Source organism: Nycticebus coucang, chromosome 12 (genome assembly GCF_027406575.1).
Source record: "Nycticebus coucang isolate mNycCou1 chromosome 12, mNycCou1.pri, whole genome shotgun sequence".
Taxonomy (NCBI): domain Eukaryota; kingdom Metazoa; phylum Chordata; class Mammalia; order Primates; family Lorisidae; genus Nycticebus; species Nycticebus coucang.
In genome coordinates, this window is record NC_069791.1 from 67346956 (window position 1) to 67366639 (window position 19684).

General features: G+C 46.3%; 1 protein-coding gene across 4 annotated transcripts; it reads right to left on the reverse strand.

Moving 5' to 3' along the window:
- Window positions 1-3435: 3435 nt before the first annotated feature.
- INTS15 (integrator complex subunit 15) lies at window positions 3436-19598 on the reverse strand. Of its 4 annotated transcripts, XR_008373265.1 has the most exons (7): window positions 17863-19598; window positions 17155-17376; window positions 14362-14527; window positions 8983-9510; window positions 8038-8077; window positions 3860-4234; window positions 3436-3714 (listed from the first exon to the last, which is right to left on the reverse strand). XR_008373265.1 is itself a non-coding variant. In XM_053555787.1 (6 exons), exons 2-6 carry the CDS (start codon window positions 17335-17337, stop codon window positions 4033-4035), a joined length of 1119 nt encoding a protein of 372 aa, XP_053411762.1. In that variant the 5' UTR covers window positions 17338-17376; window positions 18205-19598; the 3' UTR covers window positions 3436-4032. The 4 variants fall into 4 exon arrangements, 3 of the variants coding, with proteins under 3 accessions (XP_053411762.1, XP_053411760.1, XP_053411761.1); XM_053555787.1 differs by having other exon boundaries at window positions 3436-4234; window positions 18205-19598; XM_053555785.1 differs by having other exon boundaries at window positions 3436-4234.
- Window positions 19599-19684: the final 86 nt, after the last annotated feature.

Below are 19684 nucleotides of genomic sequence, written 5' to 3' on the forward strand. Positions count from 1 at the left end.
TCTTGATAGAGTGCTGTGAAGTCACAGCTCACAGCAAACTCTAACTCTTGGGCTTAAGGGATTCTCTTGCCTCAGCCTCCCAAGTAGCTGGGACTACAGGCTATGGCCACAATGCCTAGCTATTTTTAGAGATGAGGTCTCCCTCTGGCTCAGTCTGGTCTCAGACTTGTGAGTTCCAACAGTCCACCCACCTTGGCCTCCCAGAGTGCTAGGATGACAGGCGTGAACGACCGTGCCTGGCCACTTCATCTTCTCTTGAAAACTAAGAAGCTCTGGCAACACCTTGGCTCAAGCATGTACAGCACTGATCATCTAGCTCTGTGTCCCCACATTAGCACAGTGCACAGCACCCAGCTCCTCCTGGTGTCTGATCCTGGTAGTGTCATCCTTTGACACTGCCAGTATCTACCTGGTCCCTAAGGACTTCTGAGTTTACAGCTTGGTCAGATCATTCCCTATGGAAATCTAATCAGGCTGTTTCTGGATTTTCCTTTCAAATAACAATAACAAAAACCCCACATTCAGCAATTCCATTAATGTGTATGTGTGTGTGTTTTGTTTCCCAAAGGAACTGAAAACATATATCCACACAAAAACTGTACAAGAATGTTCACAGCAGCATTATTCACAATAGCCAAAAAGTGGAAACCACCCAATTATCAGCCAACTGATGAATGAATAAACAAAACATAGTCTATTCATACAATGGACAATTATCCAGCCACAAAAAGGAATCAAGTTCTGATACCTGCTACAATATGGATGAACCTTGAAAACACTATACCATGGAAAAAAGCCATTACAAGGAACATATTATATGAGGCCATTTATATGAAATGTCCAGAAAAGGCACATCCCTACCTACAGAAAGTAGGTTAGTGGGTGTCAGGAAATCTGGGGAGAGGGTTGGTGACTGCTAATGGGTATGGGGTTTCTTTGGGGGATGATGAAAGGTTCTAAAATACAGTGGTGATGGTCGCACAACTATGTGAAATACTAAAAACCACTGAATTTTACTTTTTGTTTTTGTTTTTTTTTTTGAGACAGAGTCTCACTCTGTCACCCTGGGTAGAGTGCCATGGTGAGCTCACAGCAAACTCAAACTCTTGGGTTCAAGCAATCCTCTTGCTTCAGCCTTCTGAGTAGCTGGAACTACAGGCACCTGCTAGAACGCCCAGCTAGTTTTTTTCTTTTGTTGTTGTTGTTGTTGTTAGTATTGATGGGGGTCTCACTTCTGCTCAGGCTGGCCTCGAACTTCTGAGCTCAAGCAATCCATCTGCTTCAGCCTCCCAGCCTCCCAGAGTACTAGGATTACAGGCATGAGCCACCATGCCCAGCCTGAATTGTACGTTTTAAATGGCATGTGAATTATATTTCAACAAAACTGCTACTTAAAAAGCAATACTGTAGCAAACACCCTTGAATACCCTTTTTTGTTTCTGGAATTGCTGGATCACAGGGGCTATTCTATTTAATTTTTCCAGAGCGACCAAAACAACATACTCCAGCTCAGGGTGACGCTTGCTTCTCTACACTTTTAGCTAACTTTCTGTTTTGTATTCTGATGGGTAAGTGAAGCATCTTGCCATAGTCTGCATTTTCCTAGTGACCATTTAGGTAATCTGTTAATATTTAGTGGTCAGTTTGTATCTTCTCTTCTATTAATTTGCTGTTCATGTCATTCACTCATTTTTTATTAGAATGTCTTCATTGATTTGTAGTTCTTTAAACATTCTGTATAGATATGCTTTATGATATTGCAAATATTTTCTCATGCATCAAAAAAATTTTTTTTGAGACAGTCTCACTTTGTCGCCCTTGGTAGAGTACTGTGGCGTCATAGCTCACAGCAACCTCAAACTCTTGTGCTTAAGTGATCCTCTTTTTTTTTTTTTGCAGTTTTTGGCCAGGGCCAGGTTTGAACCCACCACCTCTAGTATATGGGGCTGGTGCTTTACTCCTTTGAGCCACAGGCGCTGCTCTTAAGCAATCCTCTTGCCTCAGCCTCCCCAGTAGTTAGGACTACAGGTGCCCTCCACAATGCCCAGCTACATTTTGTTTTTTAAGAGATGGGGTCTTGCTCTTGCTCAGTCTGGTCTTGAACACCTTAGCTCAAGCAATCCACCTGCCTCAGCCTCTCAAAGTGCTAGGATTACAGGCATGAGCCACAATGCCCCACCTTGTCATACATCAATTTTTAATGTTATGTTAAACACTTTGCAAGTGGTGGCACATAATAACTACTAAGTAGGAAGCATTCTTTTCATTATTGAGGAAGGGAAGAATAGGAGAGGGTGTGAACAGTCTCCCTACATCTACATTTTTAATAGGTTGATTTACTCACACTGCTAAGTATACCACCAAACTCATGGCTTCAGTGGCTTTATTTCCTATAACATTTTTTCCTGTTATTTTGGCAAAAACTACCTTGGGTCTGAGAAGAGCTGAGACCTCTCTAGCCCTTGGAAACATCTGGTGCAGGCCACCTTGTGAGATGGAGCTGTGAGAGCCCCATTGTTCAGATCTTCTTTCTTGAACTAGAAAGCAACATGAGAGATACTTTTGGATCCTTCTCTAAAACACTTAATACAAGAATGAAACATCAAGAACCAGCCCAGCACTAATCTCTTTAGAGACAGAAGCAGACATTTACTTCAGTTCCTGATCTGACATCAGTTGACTCACACATTGAACAGGATACATGTTCAATCAGGGATAATGAAATCAAATCCAAAAGAAAAGTTCCTTTATAGTCCATGGCTCCTGAAAGCAATTTGAGAGCTCTTGAAAAGATTTCTGATAGGGGACCTGGTTGAGATTCCAGGGGCCCAGGGAAAGCTGCAGGTTCTTGCTCTAAGAGATGTCCTTGTCAACGAAGAATGACCCTTACACACAACTGCCATCTGCATCAGCGCACATTCCGGCTCTTGAGAAACACCTTATACGTGCATATTGTGCACAGAATCTCAGAGGCCATCTGGTTTGGTGTAGTCCTCCAAGTCATGGCCTTCAACCAGGAATACAAGGAAGGATAAAAGAACCACAGGTTACATTTCACCCCTACCACTTAATCTCAGTCCCTGAGTGCTCACTTTGAGGGAAGGGGGGGCCACAGTAACACAGTTCCTGATCTTTCCTTCCTATTGAAAGTAAAACAGTAAACAGACACCTTCTAATTGTGTACTAGAAAAAACGTTCCCTATATTTTGTACTTGAGGGAAGAACTTGAGCCTGAAGCAAACAGATCAAGGGTGCTCTATTGCCAACTGACCTTGCTGCCTGGCTGTGGTGGAGACACTGTGTCCAACATGTTTCTGTCAAAAGTGGCTAAAAACCTGTGCTCAATCTTCTTACCATCATCATAGCAGATTCAGGAGAAAACTCCGACAGCTCACGTTTATAATGTTGTTAAAATACATTTCACAAAGTCTATAAAACTGTTTAGAAAAATTTTATTTGAACATAGGAAAATTTAGAGACCCCCAATAAAACAGAAGTTCCTTCCCAAGGTGAGGGGAAATCCTGCGAGGCTTCCCTGAGCGGTGCTGAGCGCCGCACACAAGGTCACGTCAGACACTTCAGCTCTGAGCTCCAGCACTGCAGAAAGAGCCCACATTTCTGGGGGGACGCGGCGCCTTCACGAGAGGCCAGACAAGTGGACCCGCAACGTGGCTCCTCCAGTGGTATTCCTCACAGCACAGGCTCAGAGTGTGTCTGAAATGACACGCAAGAGAACAAAGGCTCACAGAATTGGCTTATTTTAAAAAACACCCGCAGCACACTCTCCCTAGAGGGCTGTGCGTTCTTCCTTTCATCCATCCAATCTGGATTTTTAAGAATGTGACCAGGTAGGAGGCACCTGGACTGCGACGACTCAGAACTGCTGCACCAAGATGGTTGCGCTGGCGAGGAGGGGCGACCCAGCTGCTTCCCCAAGGTCCTCTCCTGTGGTGCCAGTCACCCCTCTCGGAAGGCTGCCTCCAGCCCAGGCACAGAAGGCACATTGCCGCTTGGCTGTGCACGGGGATGGGCCTAGCGGATGGGCCTGAAGGGGAATGTCACCCCCGAGATGAAGGTGTGCCCGGGGTGCGTGGGCAGCGCAGGGTGGGCAGCAGGGTGGGCCGGCACAGCCCCGTAGCCCAGCGGGGGCGTGTGGATGTGAGGGTAGAACCCAGGGGGGAGCGATGCATGTGGCGACTGCTGCACTGGACCCGATATCACCAGCTGGAGCAAGCTGCGAACACAAGGAGAAGGGTTAGTGCCACTCAGTCTGCAAACACCCACTGACAACTTTCCCCACTCGTGCATGTATGCATGCATGCACGCGCGTGCACACACACACACACACACACACCCAGGTGCTGGCTCCACTCCTCCCTGCACCTGGCCTGGACTCAGGGGCACACGCACACACCCACAGTCCAGGAGAGGCACCAGTCACGCCAGTTTCCAGGTGGAAACTGAGCACCAGGAGGTGACCTGGGGCTGGAGGATTTACACCAGGACCAGGACTGGCAAGAAGGCAACAGTGCGCAGAGAGCAACCTGCACTCGGCTGTGGTCCATACACAGGCTCCATTAGCAGTTCTCTACACTCTGGGTCTGGCACTGAGCACACCACTGCACATAGGACCACAGGTCAGTCTCCTGTCACTCTTTATGACCAGTCCCAATTGAATCCCAAGAGTAAGCTCCAGGAAAGCTGGCTTTGCATATGAATCTGAAATTGAGTGCCTGGAGGGTGGCCGAGGCCTGGACCCAGCCCTTACTGACTCTTGGGGCCCAACTCCCTCTTGCACCCCTGCCTAACGAGGCTTCATACCCTCTCCTCACCAGCAGCTCTGCCCCACCTGGTACCACATTCCCTTGTCAGGCCCCTGTGCTTTCCACCCATGACTCCCCATCCCACCCCCAGCCCTAGACGCCTGGGCTGTCCTCTGTTTGGGGTCCAGCAAACACCCACAGCCACCACCTCTGGACATTCTCCTCTCTCCTGACTTCTCTCAATCTCCAAGCTGGGTCCCTCCTGAAACTCCTGAAAGAGCTTCTCATGGGGCTCTCCTCTCTAACCTCCCTTCCCCAGGATGAGCAGAACCCTCAGAACCTCCTGGCTCTGCTCTGCACCTCCAGCTCTCTGGGCCACCCCAAGTCCTGCTATCAGCCTGAAGTGATCAACTATCCATGGGTCCTACCTTGATCAAAAAAACCTCTCAGGACCCCTACTCTACCTCCCAACTTCAGGACACAGCTTCCTCCAACCCTGCCTTCCCTTGGAGGAGGTCCCACTGCAGACAGACCTACCCTGCCCACTCTTCTCCTGACCTCACCAGGACCTTGCCTGCCTGCCTCCGATGACTGAGGTACCTCTGCTGGTCTGTCCCCTCCCCAAGGCCAGCCAGCAGTCACTCAAGCCAACCCTACCACACACTGCCCCACAGGCTGCGATAGCCTGTCCTAGGACCACTTCACTTTTCTGTGCCCCCTGCCTACTCCCTTAGTCTAGTCTGAAGCAAAGTGACCCTCCCCTCCCCTGAACAAAGGCTGGTGCCAGCACCCACAGGAAGGGTCTGGGCAATGAACAAGGGCACGGGGAAGCCTGGTGAGTCATAGTGGTCCAGAGCTCTTCTGAGCCCCTTTTCATTCCACTATTGCTTTTCTTTAACTCTGTGTAAGAAATTCAGTAACAAATGAACAAACCCAAGGAGGAGGGTGTATTACAGAGGCAAAATTCAAGTTGCAGGATTAATTAAACCTGTAACCCTGTCAGAGACAGAAACAGTCTGAAGAAGTTTGCAGTTTAGGTGGGGAGTCAATGCAGAGACCATCAGAAACCAGAGACACAGCAAGCGGCTACCTGTCCCCCCTCTTTCCTCACATCAGTGCCAGGCCTAGCTGGGAGCCTCACCACAGGCTCCCAGAAAGGGACGGAGTCAGAGCCTCCAGGTGAGATAGGGGGACTTCAACTCAGAGCCCTGGTTATAAAACTAAAATGACCTAAGGATTTACATCCCATCCTTATTTTAATTCCCTGAAAAGACTAAAATAGTAAATAAAAGCTGCGGACAGAGAACTATCATAAAAGGATTATTACAAGAGGGGGACACATCCCAACAGATACCAACAATGTCAGATGCTGAGGAAGCTTCTACAGCCCAGACCAAAAACAAAGAGACAGGTGACCTTAGGACAGTCTGCCTGCAGAGCAGATAAAACATCACAGGCAGAAGAGTTTCATCCCACCAGGAAACCATCCCATTCCACCTCCTTTTTTTTTCTTTGAGACAGAGTTTTACTTTGTTGCCCTCGGTAGAGTGCTATGCTATCATAGCTCACAGCAACCTCAAGCTCTTGGGCTCAAGAAATCCTCCTGCTTCCACCTTCCAAGTCGCTGGACTACAGGCCTCTGCCACAATGCCCAGCTATTTTTAAAGACGGGGTCGCACTTTTGTTCAGGCTAGTCTTTAACTCCTGAGCTCAAGCAATCCACCCACCTCGGCCTCCCAAAGTGCTAGGATTACAGGCCACCTCCTTGGGTTCTGTCCTACTTGGGAAGCTGCTCTTCTCTTGCTGAACCTGGCAGTGTGTGGTAAGGATGAAAGTTCCCACCTAGCACAAGGACATGCCTCTTCTGCTAGCTGAGTCACTATATGGCCAATTCTTGGACTCAAATTACGCACACTTCTGACTCACCCTCCCAACATGCCCAGACTCGCTGAGTGGCTGTTGAGCACCCTGGAAGCCCTTATGCTTCCTTATGCCAGACCACTGTGATGGGTCTAAGAAAGAAGAACATTAGTAACCCACCAAGTTAACTCAGTCATTTATCATTTCTGTAAACCTTACCATGTGCACAGGAGTTCTGCCTTCCACTATAAACATTTCCTCACACAGAGTTGTCACAATTACTATTTTTAGTGGATACAAAATGTTCTACCTTGTGATGTATCAAAACTTACTAAGTATCCCTGTGCTTTGGGGTAGTTAGGTTGCTTCCAGTTTTTTGCTGGAGTTAACCTTGCAGTATGTTGCTAGAGTTTTGCACCTGTATGAAGGATTTTTGTGCAATATGCCTTTTGGCCTTTTTTCTAAGGGCAGAGTCACAGAAGTAAATTTCTTAACTTACTGAAGGAATAGTAATACTGACAACTAACAATTACTAAACACTACAGATGACATACTATTCTAAACGCTTTCCCTGTTTTTACTCATTTAATCCTCATACAAATCCTATGGAGGGGTGTGGGGGAACACCGGGTCATAACACAGGTCTTATGATTGTCCTAATTTTACAGACAAGGAATCCGAGGAGGCAGTAGAAGGTAGGGAACTTGCCCAAAGTCATATGGACAGGAAGTAGCAAGCTGGGACTCTGATGAGAATCAGTGTGACCACAATTACAGCTTTTCACCCTGTGATTGCATTTGTGGGGAGGTTTCCATGTGACAGGGACTACACTGAGAAATTTACAAACACCACCTTGTTTCATCCTCACTGCCACCTATGAGGCAGGCAATAGTAAGTAGCACCCCATTTTATAAGGGGGGAAACTAAGGACCAGAAACAAGTGAAGACACTTTTCAAGTATCACAGCAAATCACAGAACTGTGCTCAGAACCCAGGTCCCTGCTGCCTGGTGACTGAGCACCAGTGATGTAACCAACTCAATGCCCTCTAGGGCTGTGGCTCTGCAGTGTTGCCCAAAGGACAGTGCAGTTCACAATGTCACTGGCAGGGCACCACTGCACCAGCCTCATTAGCAGGTGCACACTCTTTTAGAGGCTTCCAGTGATACCTGCAGTGTACTCTGGCTTCTTTCCTAGACTTCTAGCACCATTTTTCATGTTCATCTCTACTTAGGGTTCTTCTCATGTGGGTTTCCAAATCTATCCATTTCCCACTCATCATGAGGTCCTTACGGAGCTCTATATAGGGGACCCTGCAGACCAACCCTTCCCGAGGAGCCCAGGACAAAGGAGTGCACTCTGCCTTGCCTCCCCAACCGCAGCCTGGCAGCCAGAAGTCTTGAGAGGGCACTTACTTATTATGGGGCAGCCTGGAGCACAAGGTTCTCAGGTCATCTGAAATTAAGAGATAACGTGATTAAGGAATGGACTGAAGGCAGCACAGTGAAAGTCAGTGATGTTCTTTTCAAGGATACTAGCAAGATAGCAACAGTGCCTTATACTACATTTCCCTAATATACTTAGAAGAGGGGTTCTCATTTCTTTCAATTTTTGCTATAGCAAAGTAAACCCCAAACAGAAGCTATCACTTAGGAAGGATGGGCAACCCTGTTAGCAACTTGTTAGATAGTGCGGAAAGAGCCTGGTGACAGAGCTCTCACTGGCAACCAAACACCCAAGCCATTTCTAGAGCAGCGCTAAGAGGGAAACCCACTGCCAGGGACCACCCTTGAGGCCACAGGCAACTCGCATGAGTCAATAAGTAAAAAGCAAACCTAAGTGTGTTATTAGCACCAGATCATTCTCCAGGGAGAGTCTGAGCACTGGAACACAGAATTAAGAACCTTCAAGACAGGCAATGGGAATGTTGTGTGCCTTGCCTGGGTAGCAGTTACATGAGTGTATACATTTGTCAATATGCATCAAACTCTATATTTGTGCATTTTACCGTATGTAAATTATGTTTCAATAAAAAAGGACACAGAAAAATAAGATTCCTCAAGAGGAAAGATAATATCCATGCTCTTGAGGAGTCCCCAGTCCTGAGAAAAAAGTCAAGAGGTGCTCAGATGTCACATCTATTCTATGTTAGGACTTAACAGCAGTAAGCAGGGAAGGCAGAGGGACAGGGTGCCAATGGAGGATGTTCTGTGACTTTCACCATCCTTCCCCAAACCCCACGGTCAGGAGGAAGAAGAAAAGCAAAAAGCAAAAACAGTATTTGTCCAGGAGTCCCCATTGTCCTCTTGCCGGGCAGTGATGCTCCCATCCTAGGAGGCCCAGGTCAGGACACTACCCACCTCTTGTGCACAGTAGGGCTCCCGAGGCCATGGCCACCTGCAAAGCCTGTGCCAGCCGGTCCAGTGAGAGCTCAATCTCCTGGGAGGCATTAAGGGGGTTAAGTTCATCTGCCAACCTGTTGATCTCCTCTACCAATGGGACCATGTGGTCAAACAGGATCAGCCCCAGACGCCCATAAAGATTCTTCTCAGTTAAGTGCAGCTGGAGCGTCAGGAGAACCTGCAGGACACTGAGGTGGAGTTTCGAGTACAGGAGGTGGGAGTCTCTGTCCATCCCCATACCTGAGTCCTTGGCAGCCATGTTATTGACATGGCCATTGGATAAAGAGGGCTTCTTTTTCCTTTTATAAGCCAGAGGGGACTTCACACACCAGCGGATCAATCCAATGAGTGGGGTGAGTTCTAAAAATCCTATTGGTAGATTGGCTGCAATCGGTGTATTTAAAAAAGTGATGAGAATCAACCTTGGGTCCTCAAAAATCCAGCTGACGATCATTTCAAGCAAGTCCAAAGGTGGGATGAGATCATCTGCAAACAAAGACTATCAGGTCAGATGTATTCTCAGTCTGGGGGACAGGAGTGGGAAGTGGAAAGAGAAAAGATGGACCCCTAAACTTACAGCACTTACCCTGGCATTCAGGTCACTACTCCCTACCCTATCTATTTCCTGTCTCTTTTCCAAGAACATCTGCTCCACAGGGGCTGGGACTTTTGTCTTAGTGTTACCTCGCTAGTGTCCCAGACTGGACAAGAGAGAAGCTCCACAATACTTATTGAGTCAACAACCCTAGAATGGCTCTGCTTTCCCATGTGCTATGGGGTGTGTACAGCTCCAGAGAGAGGCAAGAACGAGATACATGTTGGTATAAGGTTTTTAATTTCTTAGGAGATTGGTCTTTTTTTTTTTTTTTTTTTTTTCAATTTTTGGCTGGGGCTGGTTTTGAACCCACCACCTCCAGTGTATGGGGCCGGTGCCCTACTCCTTGAGCCACAGGTGCTGCCCAGGAGACTAGTCTTTTTTCCCTAAGATTATTCTACGATTTTTTTAGTATTAACCACCCCCAACCCAATCTGCCCCTTCTGTTGTAAGATGAAGGCAACAGTAGATAGCAGATGTTCTCCAGTGTCCAGAGCCTTGATTCCCCAGCAATGTTTCTGTGTGGGCACTGCCTGGCATGCACCCACTATTCCAGCATAACCTCCCCCACATCTAAGCTGAGGCATCTCCCACCAGCCTGGAAGCTATGTGTACACTTGTGCATGCAGGCTCCCGCCATACATGTGCATATATGCACATTGTGAGTGAGTCCTCAATCTCAATGACCTTCCTACTCAGAGACATGAGTTCTTGGCAAAATTTAGGCAAGAGGAAGTTCTGTATGGTTACATGAGCTGCTTCCTTTTTGTGGTTTTGACAGCACAGACTCTTTAAAAATGCTCTCCTAGGGCGGCGCCTGTGGCTCAGTCGGTAAGGCGCCAGCCCCATATACCGAGGGTGGCGGGTTCAAGCCCGGCCCTGTCCAAACTGCAACCAAAAAAATAGCAGGGCATTGTGGCGGGCGCCTGTAGTCCCAGCTACTCGGGAGGCTGAGGCAAGAGAATCGCCTAAGCCCAGGAGTTGGAGGTTGCTGTGAGCTGTGTGAGGCCACGGCACTCTACCGAGGGCCATAAAGTGAGACTCTGTCTCTACAAAAAAAAAAAAAAAAAAAAATGCTCTCCTATTACCAGAAGCACCCAAGAGCAGTATCAATCACCATTCTAACAAAAGTCTTGTGTGCTGGGTGACTGGAGACATCACCCACACATCCATCAGGCTGACACACTGACTTAAGAAGAAAATACTGTATCTCAGAGCTACTCTCACATGTCAGTGGTATTCCCTGAATGTTATTTCTTGTTTCATCCACCAATTCATCCATTCCCCATGGTAAGATCAATTTCTGCCCTTTCTGATGACTTAAAAGGCAATTATGAGACCGTAAAATTAGTTTAATTAGATCTTTCTTGGCGGGGTGGGGAGAAGCCTGAATGTTGTTTTCAGCTATTATCAGCAACAGAAAGCCAGGGAAAATTCCACGCTACCAATATGGCACTGCTCTATAAAACCTGCCTCCCACTCCTGTGGCAAACTGCTACAAAAGAGGGAGTATGTGATTAGTGACTAGGTGTGGTGGCTCACATCTATCATCACACCACTTTGGGAGGCCAAGGTAGGAAGATCACTTCTAAGAGTTTGAGAAGCTAGGCATCATAACAAGACTCTATCTCTAGAAAAAAATTAAAACTTAACCAGACATGCGCCTGTAGTCCCAACTACTTAGGAGGCTGAGGAAGATAGCTTTAGCCCAGGAGCTTGATGCTACAGTGAGTTATGACTGTACCACTGCACACTAGACTGGGTGAAAGAGCAAGACCCTGTCACAAAAACAAAACAAAACAGACAAAAACCAGAAATTAGCATATGAATATGTATGCACTTGCATGTTCACACTATTTCCACACAAACTTCCAAAGTCTAACAGCAAGAAAAAAGGTTATAAATAAAAAGAGGCTAAAATATAATCAGCGGGCTGGCAGGAAACCAATACTGGAATACTGGACTGAACAACAGAAAATGTTATTGAAGGCTCTCAAAATGCTGGTTTAGCTCTAAGACCAGAATAAAAAACAGACCAATTGTTGGCCCTCTAAGCAGCAAGATCTGAGGGCAGAGGAGAAACCTGAAATACTAGCAGAAAAGCTGGCTTTGACAGAATGCCAGTCATCAAGGCCTATAACTTCCCATGTGGAAAACAAGGCCCACAGCCCCTGCCTGAAAGCCACACAGGGCAGTGGTGATCACTCAAGGACACAGACACAGAAGGACTCAGTGTACTGGAAATCCTTGTTTGTCAATCCTGTTCCTTAGAATCTACCTCTGGGGGAAGAAAGTGAACAGCACAACCCAATAGGCAAGGGTCTTACCCCCCTACCCTAACTTGATCATAGCTGCTCAACTTCTATTTATTTTTTTTTTGAGACAAGAGTCTCACTTTGCCACCCTCAGTAGAGTGCGGTGGCATCATAGCTCACAGCAACCTTAAACTCCTGGGCTTAAGTGATTCTCTTGCCTCAGCCTCCTGAGTATCTGGGACTACAGGTGCCCACCACAATGCCCGGCTACTTTTTTTTTTTTTTTTAGAGACAGGGTCTTGTTCTTGCTCAGGCTGGTCTCAAATTTGTGAGCTCAGGCATTCCACCTACCTCAGCCTCCCAGAGTTCTATGACTATAGATAGGTGTGAGCCACCGTGCCCAGCTATTTTTATTTTTTGAAGTCTGACCATAGGACTCTGCTGCTGCTGCTGCTGGACAAGAATGACAGACATTCTCCTAGTCAAAGCCAAATACTGTATCATGGCTATCATGGATATTCTGTTGAGGAAGTCCCTAAAAGTCACTAACACTAGAACCAACATATTTGCCTTCTAATGTCAAGCACTTACAACGCATCACTTAGGTAGTACTAATGCCAAAAAGGTTTAATTCTAATCTTTTCATAAGGAAACAATCAGACAAATCTAAATTAAGAGATGCTCTATAAAACAGGCCCGAGAACTTCACAAATATCAATGTTAAAAAATAAGAGATAATTGGGCGGCGCCTGTGGCTCAGTCGGTGGGGCGCCGGCCCCATATGCCGAGGGTGGTGGGTTCAAACCCGGCCCCGGCCAAACTGCAACCAAAAAATAGCCGGGCGTTGTGGCGGGCGCCTGTAGTCCCAGCGACTCGGGAGGCTGAGGCAAGAGAATCGCTTAAGCCCAGGAGTTGGAGGTTGCTGTGAGCCGTGTGACGCCACGGCACTCTACCAAGGGCCATAAAGTGAGACTCTGTCTCTACAAAAAAATAAAAAAAAAAAAAAAAAAAAAAAATAAGAGATAATTTTTTAAATGCCAAAATGTGGGGGTGGGCAGGGGTGGGCACTGGTCTAAATTTAAAAAGACTAAAGAGGGCTGGGCATAGTGGCTCATGCCTGTAATCCTAGCACTTTGGGAAGCCAGAAGTTCAAGAATAGCCTGAACAAGAGTGAGACTCCATCTCTACAAAAATAGAAAAATTAGCTAGGCATGGTGGTACATACTGTAGTCCTAGTTACTTGGGAGGCTGAGGCAGGAGGATTGCTTGAACCCAAGAATTTGAGGTTGCAGTGAGCTATGATAGGATGCCACTGCATTATAGCCAGGGTGACAGAGTGAGACCTTGTCTTTAAAAAAAAAAAAAAAAAAAAGAGAGAGAGACCAAAATATGGATATGATCATATGCACATAATCCCTCAAAGCAAAAAGAAAGACTACAGAAGACATTATTGGCCTGGCTTGGGTATGGTGGCTCCCATCTACAATCCCAGCACTTTGACCTATAATTCACTAGGCCACTGCACTCCAGCCAAGGCAGCAGCAGCAATGAGACCGTGTCTTTAATAAAAAAAAAAAAAAAAAGGCTCGGCGCCCATAGCTCAGTGGTGCCAGCCACATACACTGGGGCTGGTGGGTTCGAATCTGGCCCAGGCCTGCTAAACAACAATGACAACAACAACAAAATAGCCAGGCATTGTGGCAGGTGCCTGTAGTCCCAGCTACTTGGGAGACTAAGGCAAGGGAACCACTTAAACTCAAGAGTTTGAGGTTGGTTTGAGCTGTGACAGCATGGCACGCTACAAAAAAAAAAAACAAAAAACAAAAGAACAAAAATGCATACAATCAAGGAAATCTGAATATAGACTATAAAATACATAACAGTATTTCATCAACATTAAATTTCATAGGTGTGATAATGGTACCATGGTTACTATCAGAAGGTTCTCATTTTTCGAAGATACATGCTTAAGTATTTGGTACAGGATATCAACAATGAACTCTCAATAGTTCAGGAAAAATATGTTTGGTGGGGGCTGTGTGTGCACCGGCACTCACAAAGAGAAGAGAATATACAATAAATCTTAACAATAAATCTTAATAGTTAAATCTAGGTAACAAGTGTATGAATGTTTGTTGTACTATTCTTGCAACTTTTCTGAAGTTTGGAAATTTTACAAAATAAAAAATGGGGGGTTAAAAACATAACATATGTCTAGGGAACAGGCCACATTTCATCAGATGCCACTTTTTGGGCTGCCTGCCACCTGGACCATGATGTCTCAGGCAAATAGGTAAGCTCACTCTTAGCAAACTGCATGAGTTGAGGTAGCCCACACTTTAGCATTCCGCATATAATTGAAACACACATTTCAGAAAAAAAAGACCACAGCATTCAATGGACATTTCCCCTGAATATTCAGAGAAAAAAACAAAACTGGTAATTAGTTGAAGCTTCTTTAACAGAAACAACCTATTTGAAGTTTACCTGATGACAGGTCATAGAGTGCAGTGACAGAAGTTATGAACTGGCAGCAGAACCGAGGACTGGCACTGAATATCTGCTTCAGCGTCTGAACGGATCCTGGCACCAAACAGCAGTAGTCATCCACGAGGGCCCTGGCTAACCTCACACAGTAGACCACAGGCGTCCGCTGGAAAGAAGCCACAGTCCACATAACTACAGGTGTCATGAGCTAGGAGACTGGCAAGTAGACTGTGTACATATGCTGAATATCACTAGAATTGGTGGAACCACTTCCAAGAGGGGAAAAAAATTAACAGCTTATTATGAAGCAAGAGTTGGCACTCTAAAGCCCACAGACCAAATCTGTTCCTCCACCCATTTTTGTAAATAAAGTTTCATTGAGACACAGCCATGATCACTCATTTGCCTCCTAAGGCTGCTCTTGCACTACAAGGGCAGAGTTGAGTAATGTAAACAGACTATGTAACCTGTAAAGCCTAAAATATTTCACATCTCATTATTTACATAAAGCATCTGCCAATCCCTGCTTTAAAGTTTACTTAGGAAAAATCATTTCTGACTACAGGTGAGAAGTGACAACTTTTATAACCCTATGGGATTAACAGTTTCTATCACTTTGAAGAGATTTAGGTGAGTTTGTGAACTCCATGATTAAAATGTTTGTTTAGAGCAGAACTTTCTAAATTTCCCTTACAATCCCGTTCTCTTCAATAGGCTTCTATAACACATTCAAATCCTATTATCATCTCTCTCCCCTGCCTTTTATCCTTCCCACTCATATGTCAATCTAAAACTCTGGCCACGTTCAGCAGCTGCTCAGGATGCTACATCTCCAGGCTGCTAACTTGTCCTGTGGGAAAGATTGCAAGTAGACAGCAGGCCAGATTGTTCAATTCAGGCTATCATCTGTCCCCGTGAAATCAAATTAGCTGCTAAGAATACCAAATTCTCTCTCTTTCCCCAGGAGGAAGCTGTAGCCCCTCTCCTCAGCATAGCAAGTCCTGACCCAAAGCATTAAAGGCCCTTTCCTGTTGTTGACCTCTTTCATTTTGCCAAAATATCATCACAACAGCCTCACAAGAGATAAATGAAATCTTTGAGTTCATTAAACATTTTTTTAAAGATAAATAAAAAACTACGTATGTTAAAAGACGCTAAACCTTCACTGGGTTGTCAAGGAATCAATGTAATCCAGAGGTTAAATACATGTACAACATGCATGATATTGAATTGATGTATGATCAATTTGGATGCCCCAGAAATTAAACTGGGGAGGATTAAGGCACAATTCCACTGTGATGTATCTGTGTACATCACACATTACATTACTCAACTCTGCCCTTGTAGTGCAAGAGCAGCCTTAGGAGGCAAATGAGTGATCATGACTGTGTCTCAATGAAACTTTATTTACAAAAATGGGTGGACGAACAGATTTGGTCTGTGGGCTTTAGAGTGCCAACTCTTGCTTCATAATAAGCTGTTAATTTTTTTCCCCTCTTGGAAGTGGTTCCACCAATTCTAGTGATATTCAGCATATGTACACAAATAACAATATATTTTTGCCAGCCAAATTTTAAGGATACACAAATTACAAGAAAAACATTCAATTAAATTGAGAAAAAAGATTTCAAGTGCTTAGGAATGAAGCAGGCTTATCAAACTGAATACAGCAGTAAATTCTGTTAGTTGAGGACCAGATTAGTCAAGATATTGGGCTAATAATTTCTTTCAGTGGATTATCAATTTTTCAGACTTTCAGTAAAAACACAAAACAAAATAAATCATCCAAAATAATACCTTAATACTATATCTGTAGACATTATTTTTCCTTTAATATATAAAAACTCTCTAGAAACCATTTATATACATATTCATTACAAAGAATCATCAACTTTGTGATGTTACCCTAGAACAAAGCAAAACAATTCCTATGCTTACTGACCTTACTATACATTTTTTAAAAAACCTTAACTCAGCACCCATAGCTCAGTGGTTAGGGCACCAGACACATACACTGAGGCAGGCAGGTTCGAACCCAGCCCGGGCCTGCTAAACAATGAAAATTACAACAAAAAAACAGCCTGGCATTGTGGTGGGCACCTGTAGTCCCAGCTACTTGGGCAGCTTAGGCAAGATAATCACTCGAGCCCAAGAGTTTAAGGTTGCTGTGTGAGCTGTGACACATGGCACTCTACCAAGGACAACATAGTGAAATTCTGTCTCAAACATAAATAAATAAATAAAACCTTCTATAATGATATGCAAACATTGCCAAAATTTGATATATCGTGATCTTTCTAAAAAAAAAAAATAAATAAACTACCTTTGGAACTGCATGCACACTGTTTTCAAAATCTTTTTATTATTTTCCTTATTATTTTCTAAGAAAAAAGATTTTCACTTGTTCTGAGGATGGAGGTATTTCTTTTACTCTTCATTAAAAGATCACTTCTTGGTCTTTTAGCCAAGATCAAGTACACTCTTCATTAAAAGAAACATTCACTTGCCATTACACAACACTGTGTTCTCAAGAATAGTTATGATCTGTACAGGGTGTCCATAAAGTTCATATGCAATTTAAAATAGTTTAACATAGTAAACTGCACGTGAACTTTATGCCGCCCTGTATATAAAAAATGGAACTGTAGTACAGTATTAATACATAAGACCCTAACAATCAAGGACATAATATACATGGATAAAACCTCTCCAGAAACCAAATTAAGTGAAAATTCCTACAGTAAATAAACTCTTTAAAAGACTCTTAGGAGCAAGGCTGCTCTAGAGCAGTACCTGGAGCCAGGAGGCTGCACACTCCAACACAGGGATTCGACACACAGCCACAGCCATAGAGACCAGTTTTCCCAACAAGCTCATCCGGCTGTCATCTGCTTTATTCCCTTGAGGGCTGAAAAGTGATGAGAAAATAATCTGCCGGACAGAGTCCTTGGTTTGCTCCTGGAAATAATTGCACATGATTTCAAGAAGTTGAAGCTCCTGAAGTGAATTCAGTCTCTGTAAAACAAACCCAGGAAAAGTTGTAAGAAATTTGTCTCTAATATGATTCTTAATTCACAAAGTAAGAAAACAGGGAATATATTATTTTTCCCAGGGTACCCTTCTGAAGCTCTGGTCCTAGGGAATAGAACTTTGCTGTTAACCTCAGCAAAAAGTTACATATATCATTATACATCATGCCGAAAACTCAGGATGACCCACAACAGTCTGAGTCTCTCCATAACAAGCTAACAGGCCTTTAGGTAGTGGGCAGTCTCCAGAGTGAGACTCGGCTGTCACATGCCCCAATAAACAGCCACCCAACTGAGAAAGGGTCGAGGCTGCCGCAGGAGTACGCCAAGGGTGAGAATGGAGCTCGCCTAACGAAGAGTGTGTGCGGTTTGACAAATACTCGTCAGCACTAGGGGAAGGACACTAGTCGGCTTATCCAGGACACACTAAGGGCAGCCACCCGTCCGCTGGCCGCTGGCCGCTCTGCTGCACCTTGGGCTGCGCGCCACGCTCCTTGGGCACCTGGAACACGAACTCCTCCAGCAGCTCAACGGGGCCCTTGTCCACTATGGGCAGCGGCGCGCTCTGCAGCTGGTTGCTGAAGTAGATGTCCAGGTGGTACAGCACCTCCTTGGCGGCGCTCAGCGCGTCGCGGCGCAGCAGCGAGTGGCGGATGTCGCTCATGGTGCGGCCGCCGCGGCCCCAGAGCCGAGCGCGTTCCACTTCCGCCAGGAGCCCGGGGACCCGCCGCCGCCCGTGGAGACAAAGAGGCGCGACCCAGGCCTCCGCCCCGACCCCGGGCCTGGGCCGCGGCGCCCACCCGCCCGCCGCTACCTGCTCCCGGCCTGCTCAGGGAGTCATCACCGCCGCTGCCGACCGGCTGGAGCCCGGGAGTCCGACTGCGGCGCCGCTGAGAGCCGCGGGAGCCGACGCCGCGCAACCGAACGGCGGCGGAATGCCAAGCGCGGCGACGGCGGCCTGTAGGGGCCAAGCGTAGGCCGCGGCCTGGGCACGCTCTCTGGAGGGCGCCCCCTGGCGGCGCTGTCCGGCGCGGGGTGGGGCGGAGAAGGGCTGGGCCTAGGCCAGTCAGGCTACGCCCACATGTCACGCCCCTAGGCCGTCAGCCAATCTTCGGGCCCTAAGCCGGGTGGGTCCTGGCCGCCCGGGTGAGGAGCCTGTACCAGGCGTCCTCACTTTTTAAACAGGGGGCCAATTTACTGTCCCTCAGACCGTTGGAGGGCCAGACTATAGTTAAAAAAAAAAAACAACTATGAACAAATTCCTATGCACACTGCACATATCTTATTTTGAAGTAAAAAACAAAATGGGAACGAATACAATTCACACCCCTTCCTGTGGCCCGTGGGCCGCAGTTTGAGGACGCCTGGACTGTACACCCACCAGGGAATGCCCTCAAGCCTTTGGAGTGCTCGGTGTTCAGAGTCTCTGCTGTTTCATTTCACCCTGCTTTTCCACCACCAAGTATAGAGTGGTAGTATATAGGCTTTGGCTTGGGTTCCCTCCTGCCCCAGCGATCCATCTTAAGGATCACATCTATTCTAACCTCATGGACTGCTATGACAGATGATGCCTAATAGGAGCCTCCCTCCTACCCTGACTCCCACTACCTGTCCCCAAGGTCCCTATTCCCCAGCCCTCTCCACAGGTCTGGGCATCTCCGGATGCCTGCTCCTTGGCTTAACCTGGGAGGGCCACAGGAATCTTAAGACAGCCAACAAGGTCCAGCCCAACTGCATCCTGCTCCCGAAAACCCTCCCACACTAAAAACCTTCAGCACCTTTAAATGACTTTTTTTCCTGAATTCGTCTTTCTGCTTTGAACTGGTTTTGGAATTTTTTAAGCAGGGAAGGAAAGATTTAAATATGGCCAGAAGAGGCCAGGGGAGGACAGAAAGAAGGCCACAAATACAGCAATGTGCGTCCTGTAAAAGACCTATCTATGCTGGCTCCAAGGCAGACCTGGGGGAGGTCCATGGTTGTGGTTAAGGAGATGAAAATCCCCTGCAGAGAGGGGACAGAGAATAGGGACAGGCATAAAAAAGAGTGCAGCCAGGCCCAAGGCCAAGAAATTGAGTCATCCAGACTCAGCTGCACATCAGGAAACACGGCCACAAGGCCCCTCCTGTTCAGGAGCTCACAGTTTAAAAACACCAAGGCCTCAGTGTCACCTGGAACCTCCAAGAAGTCCTCTCTTGAGTCCCTTGACACCATCAGTTCAGAGATGCTTGGGTCCAACAGAGGATAAGCAAAGGGAGAGGATGTCCACTACAGCACCTGGCAGAGATTAAGAACAT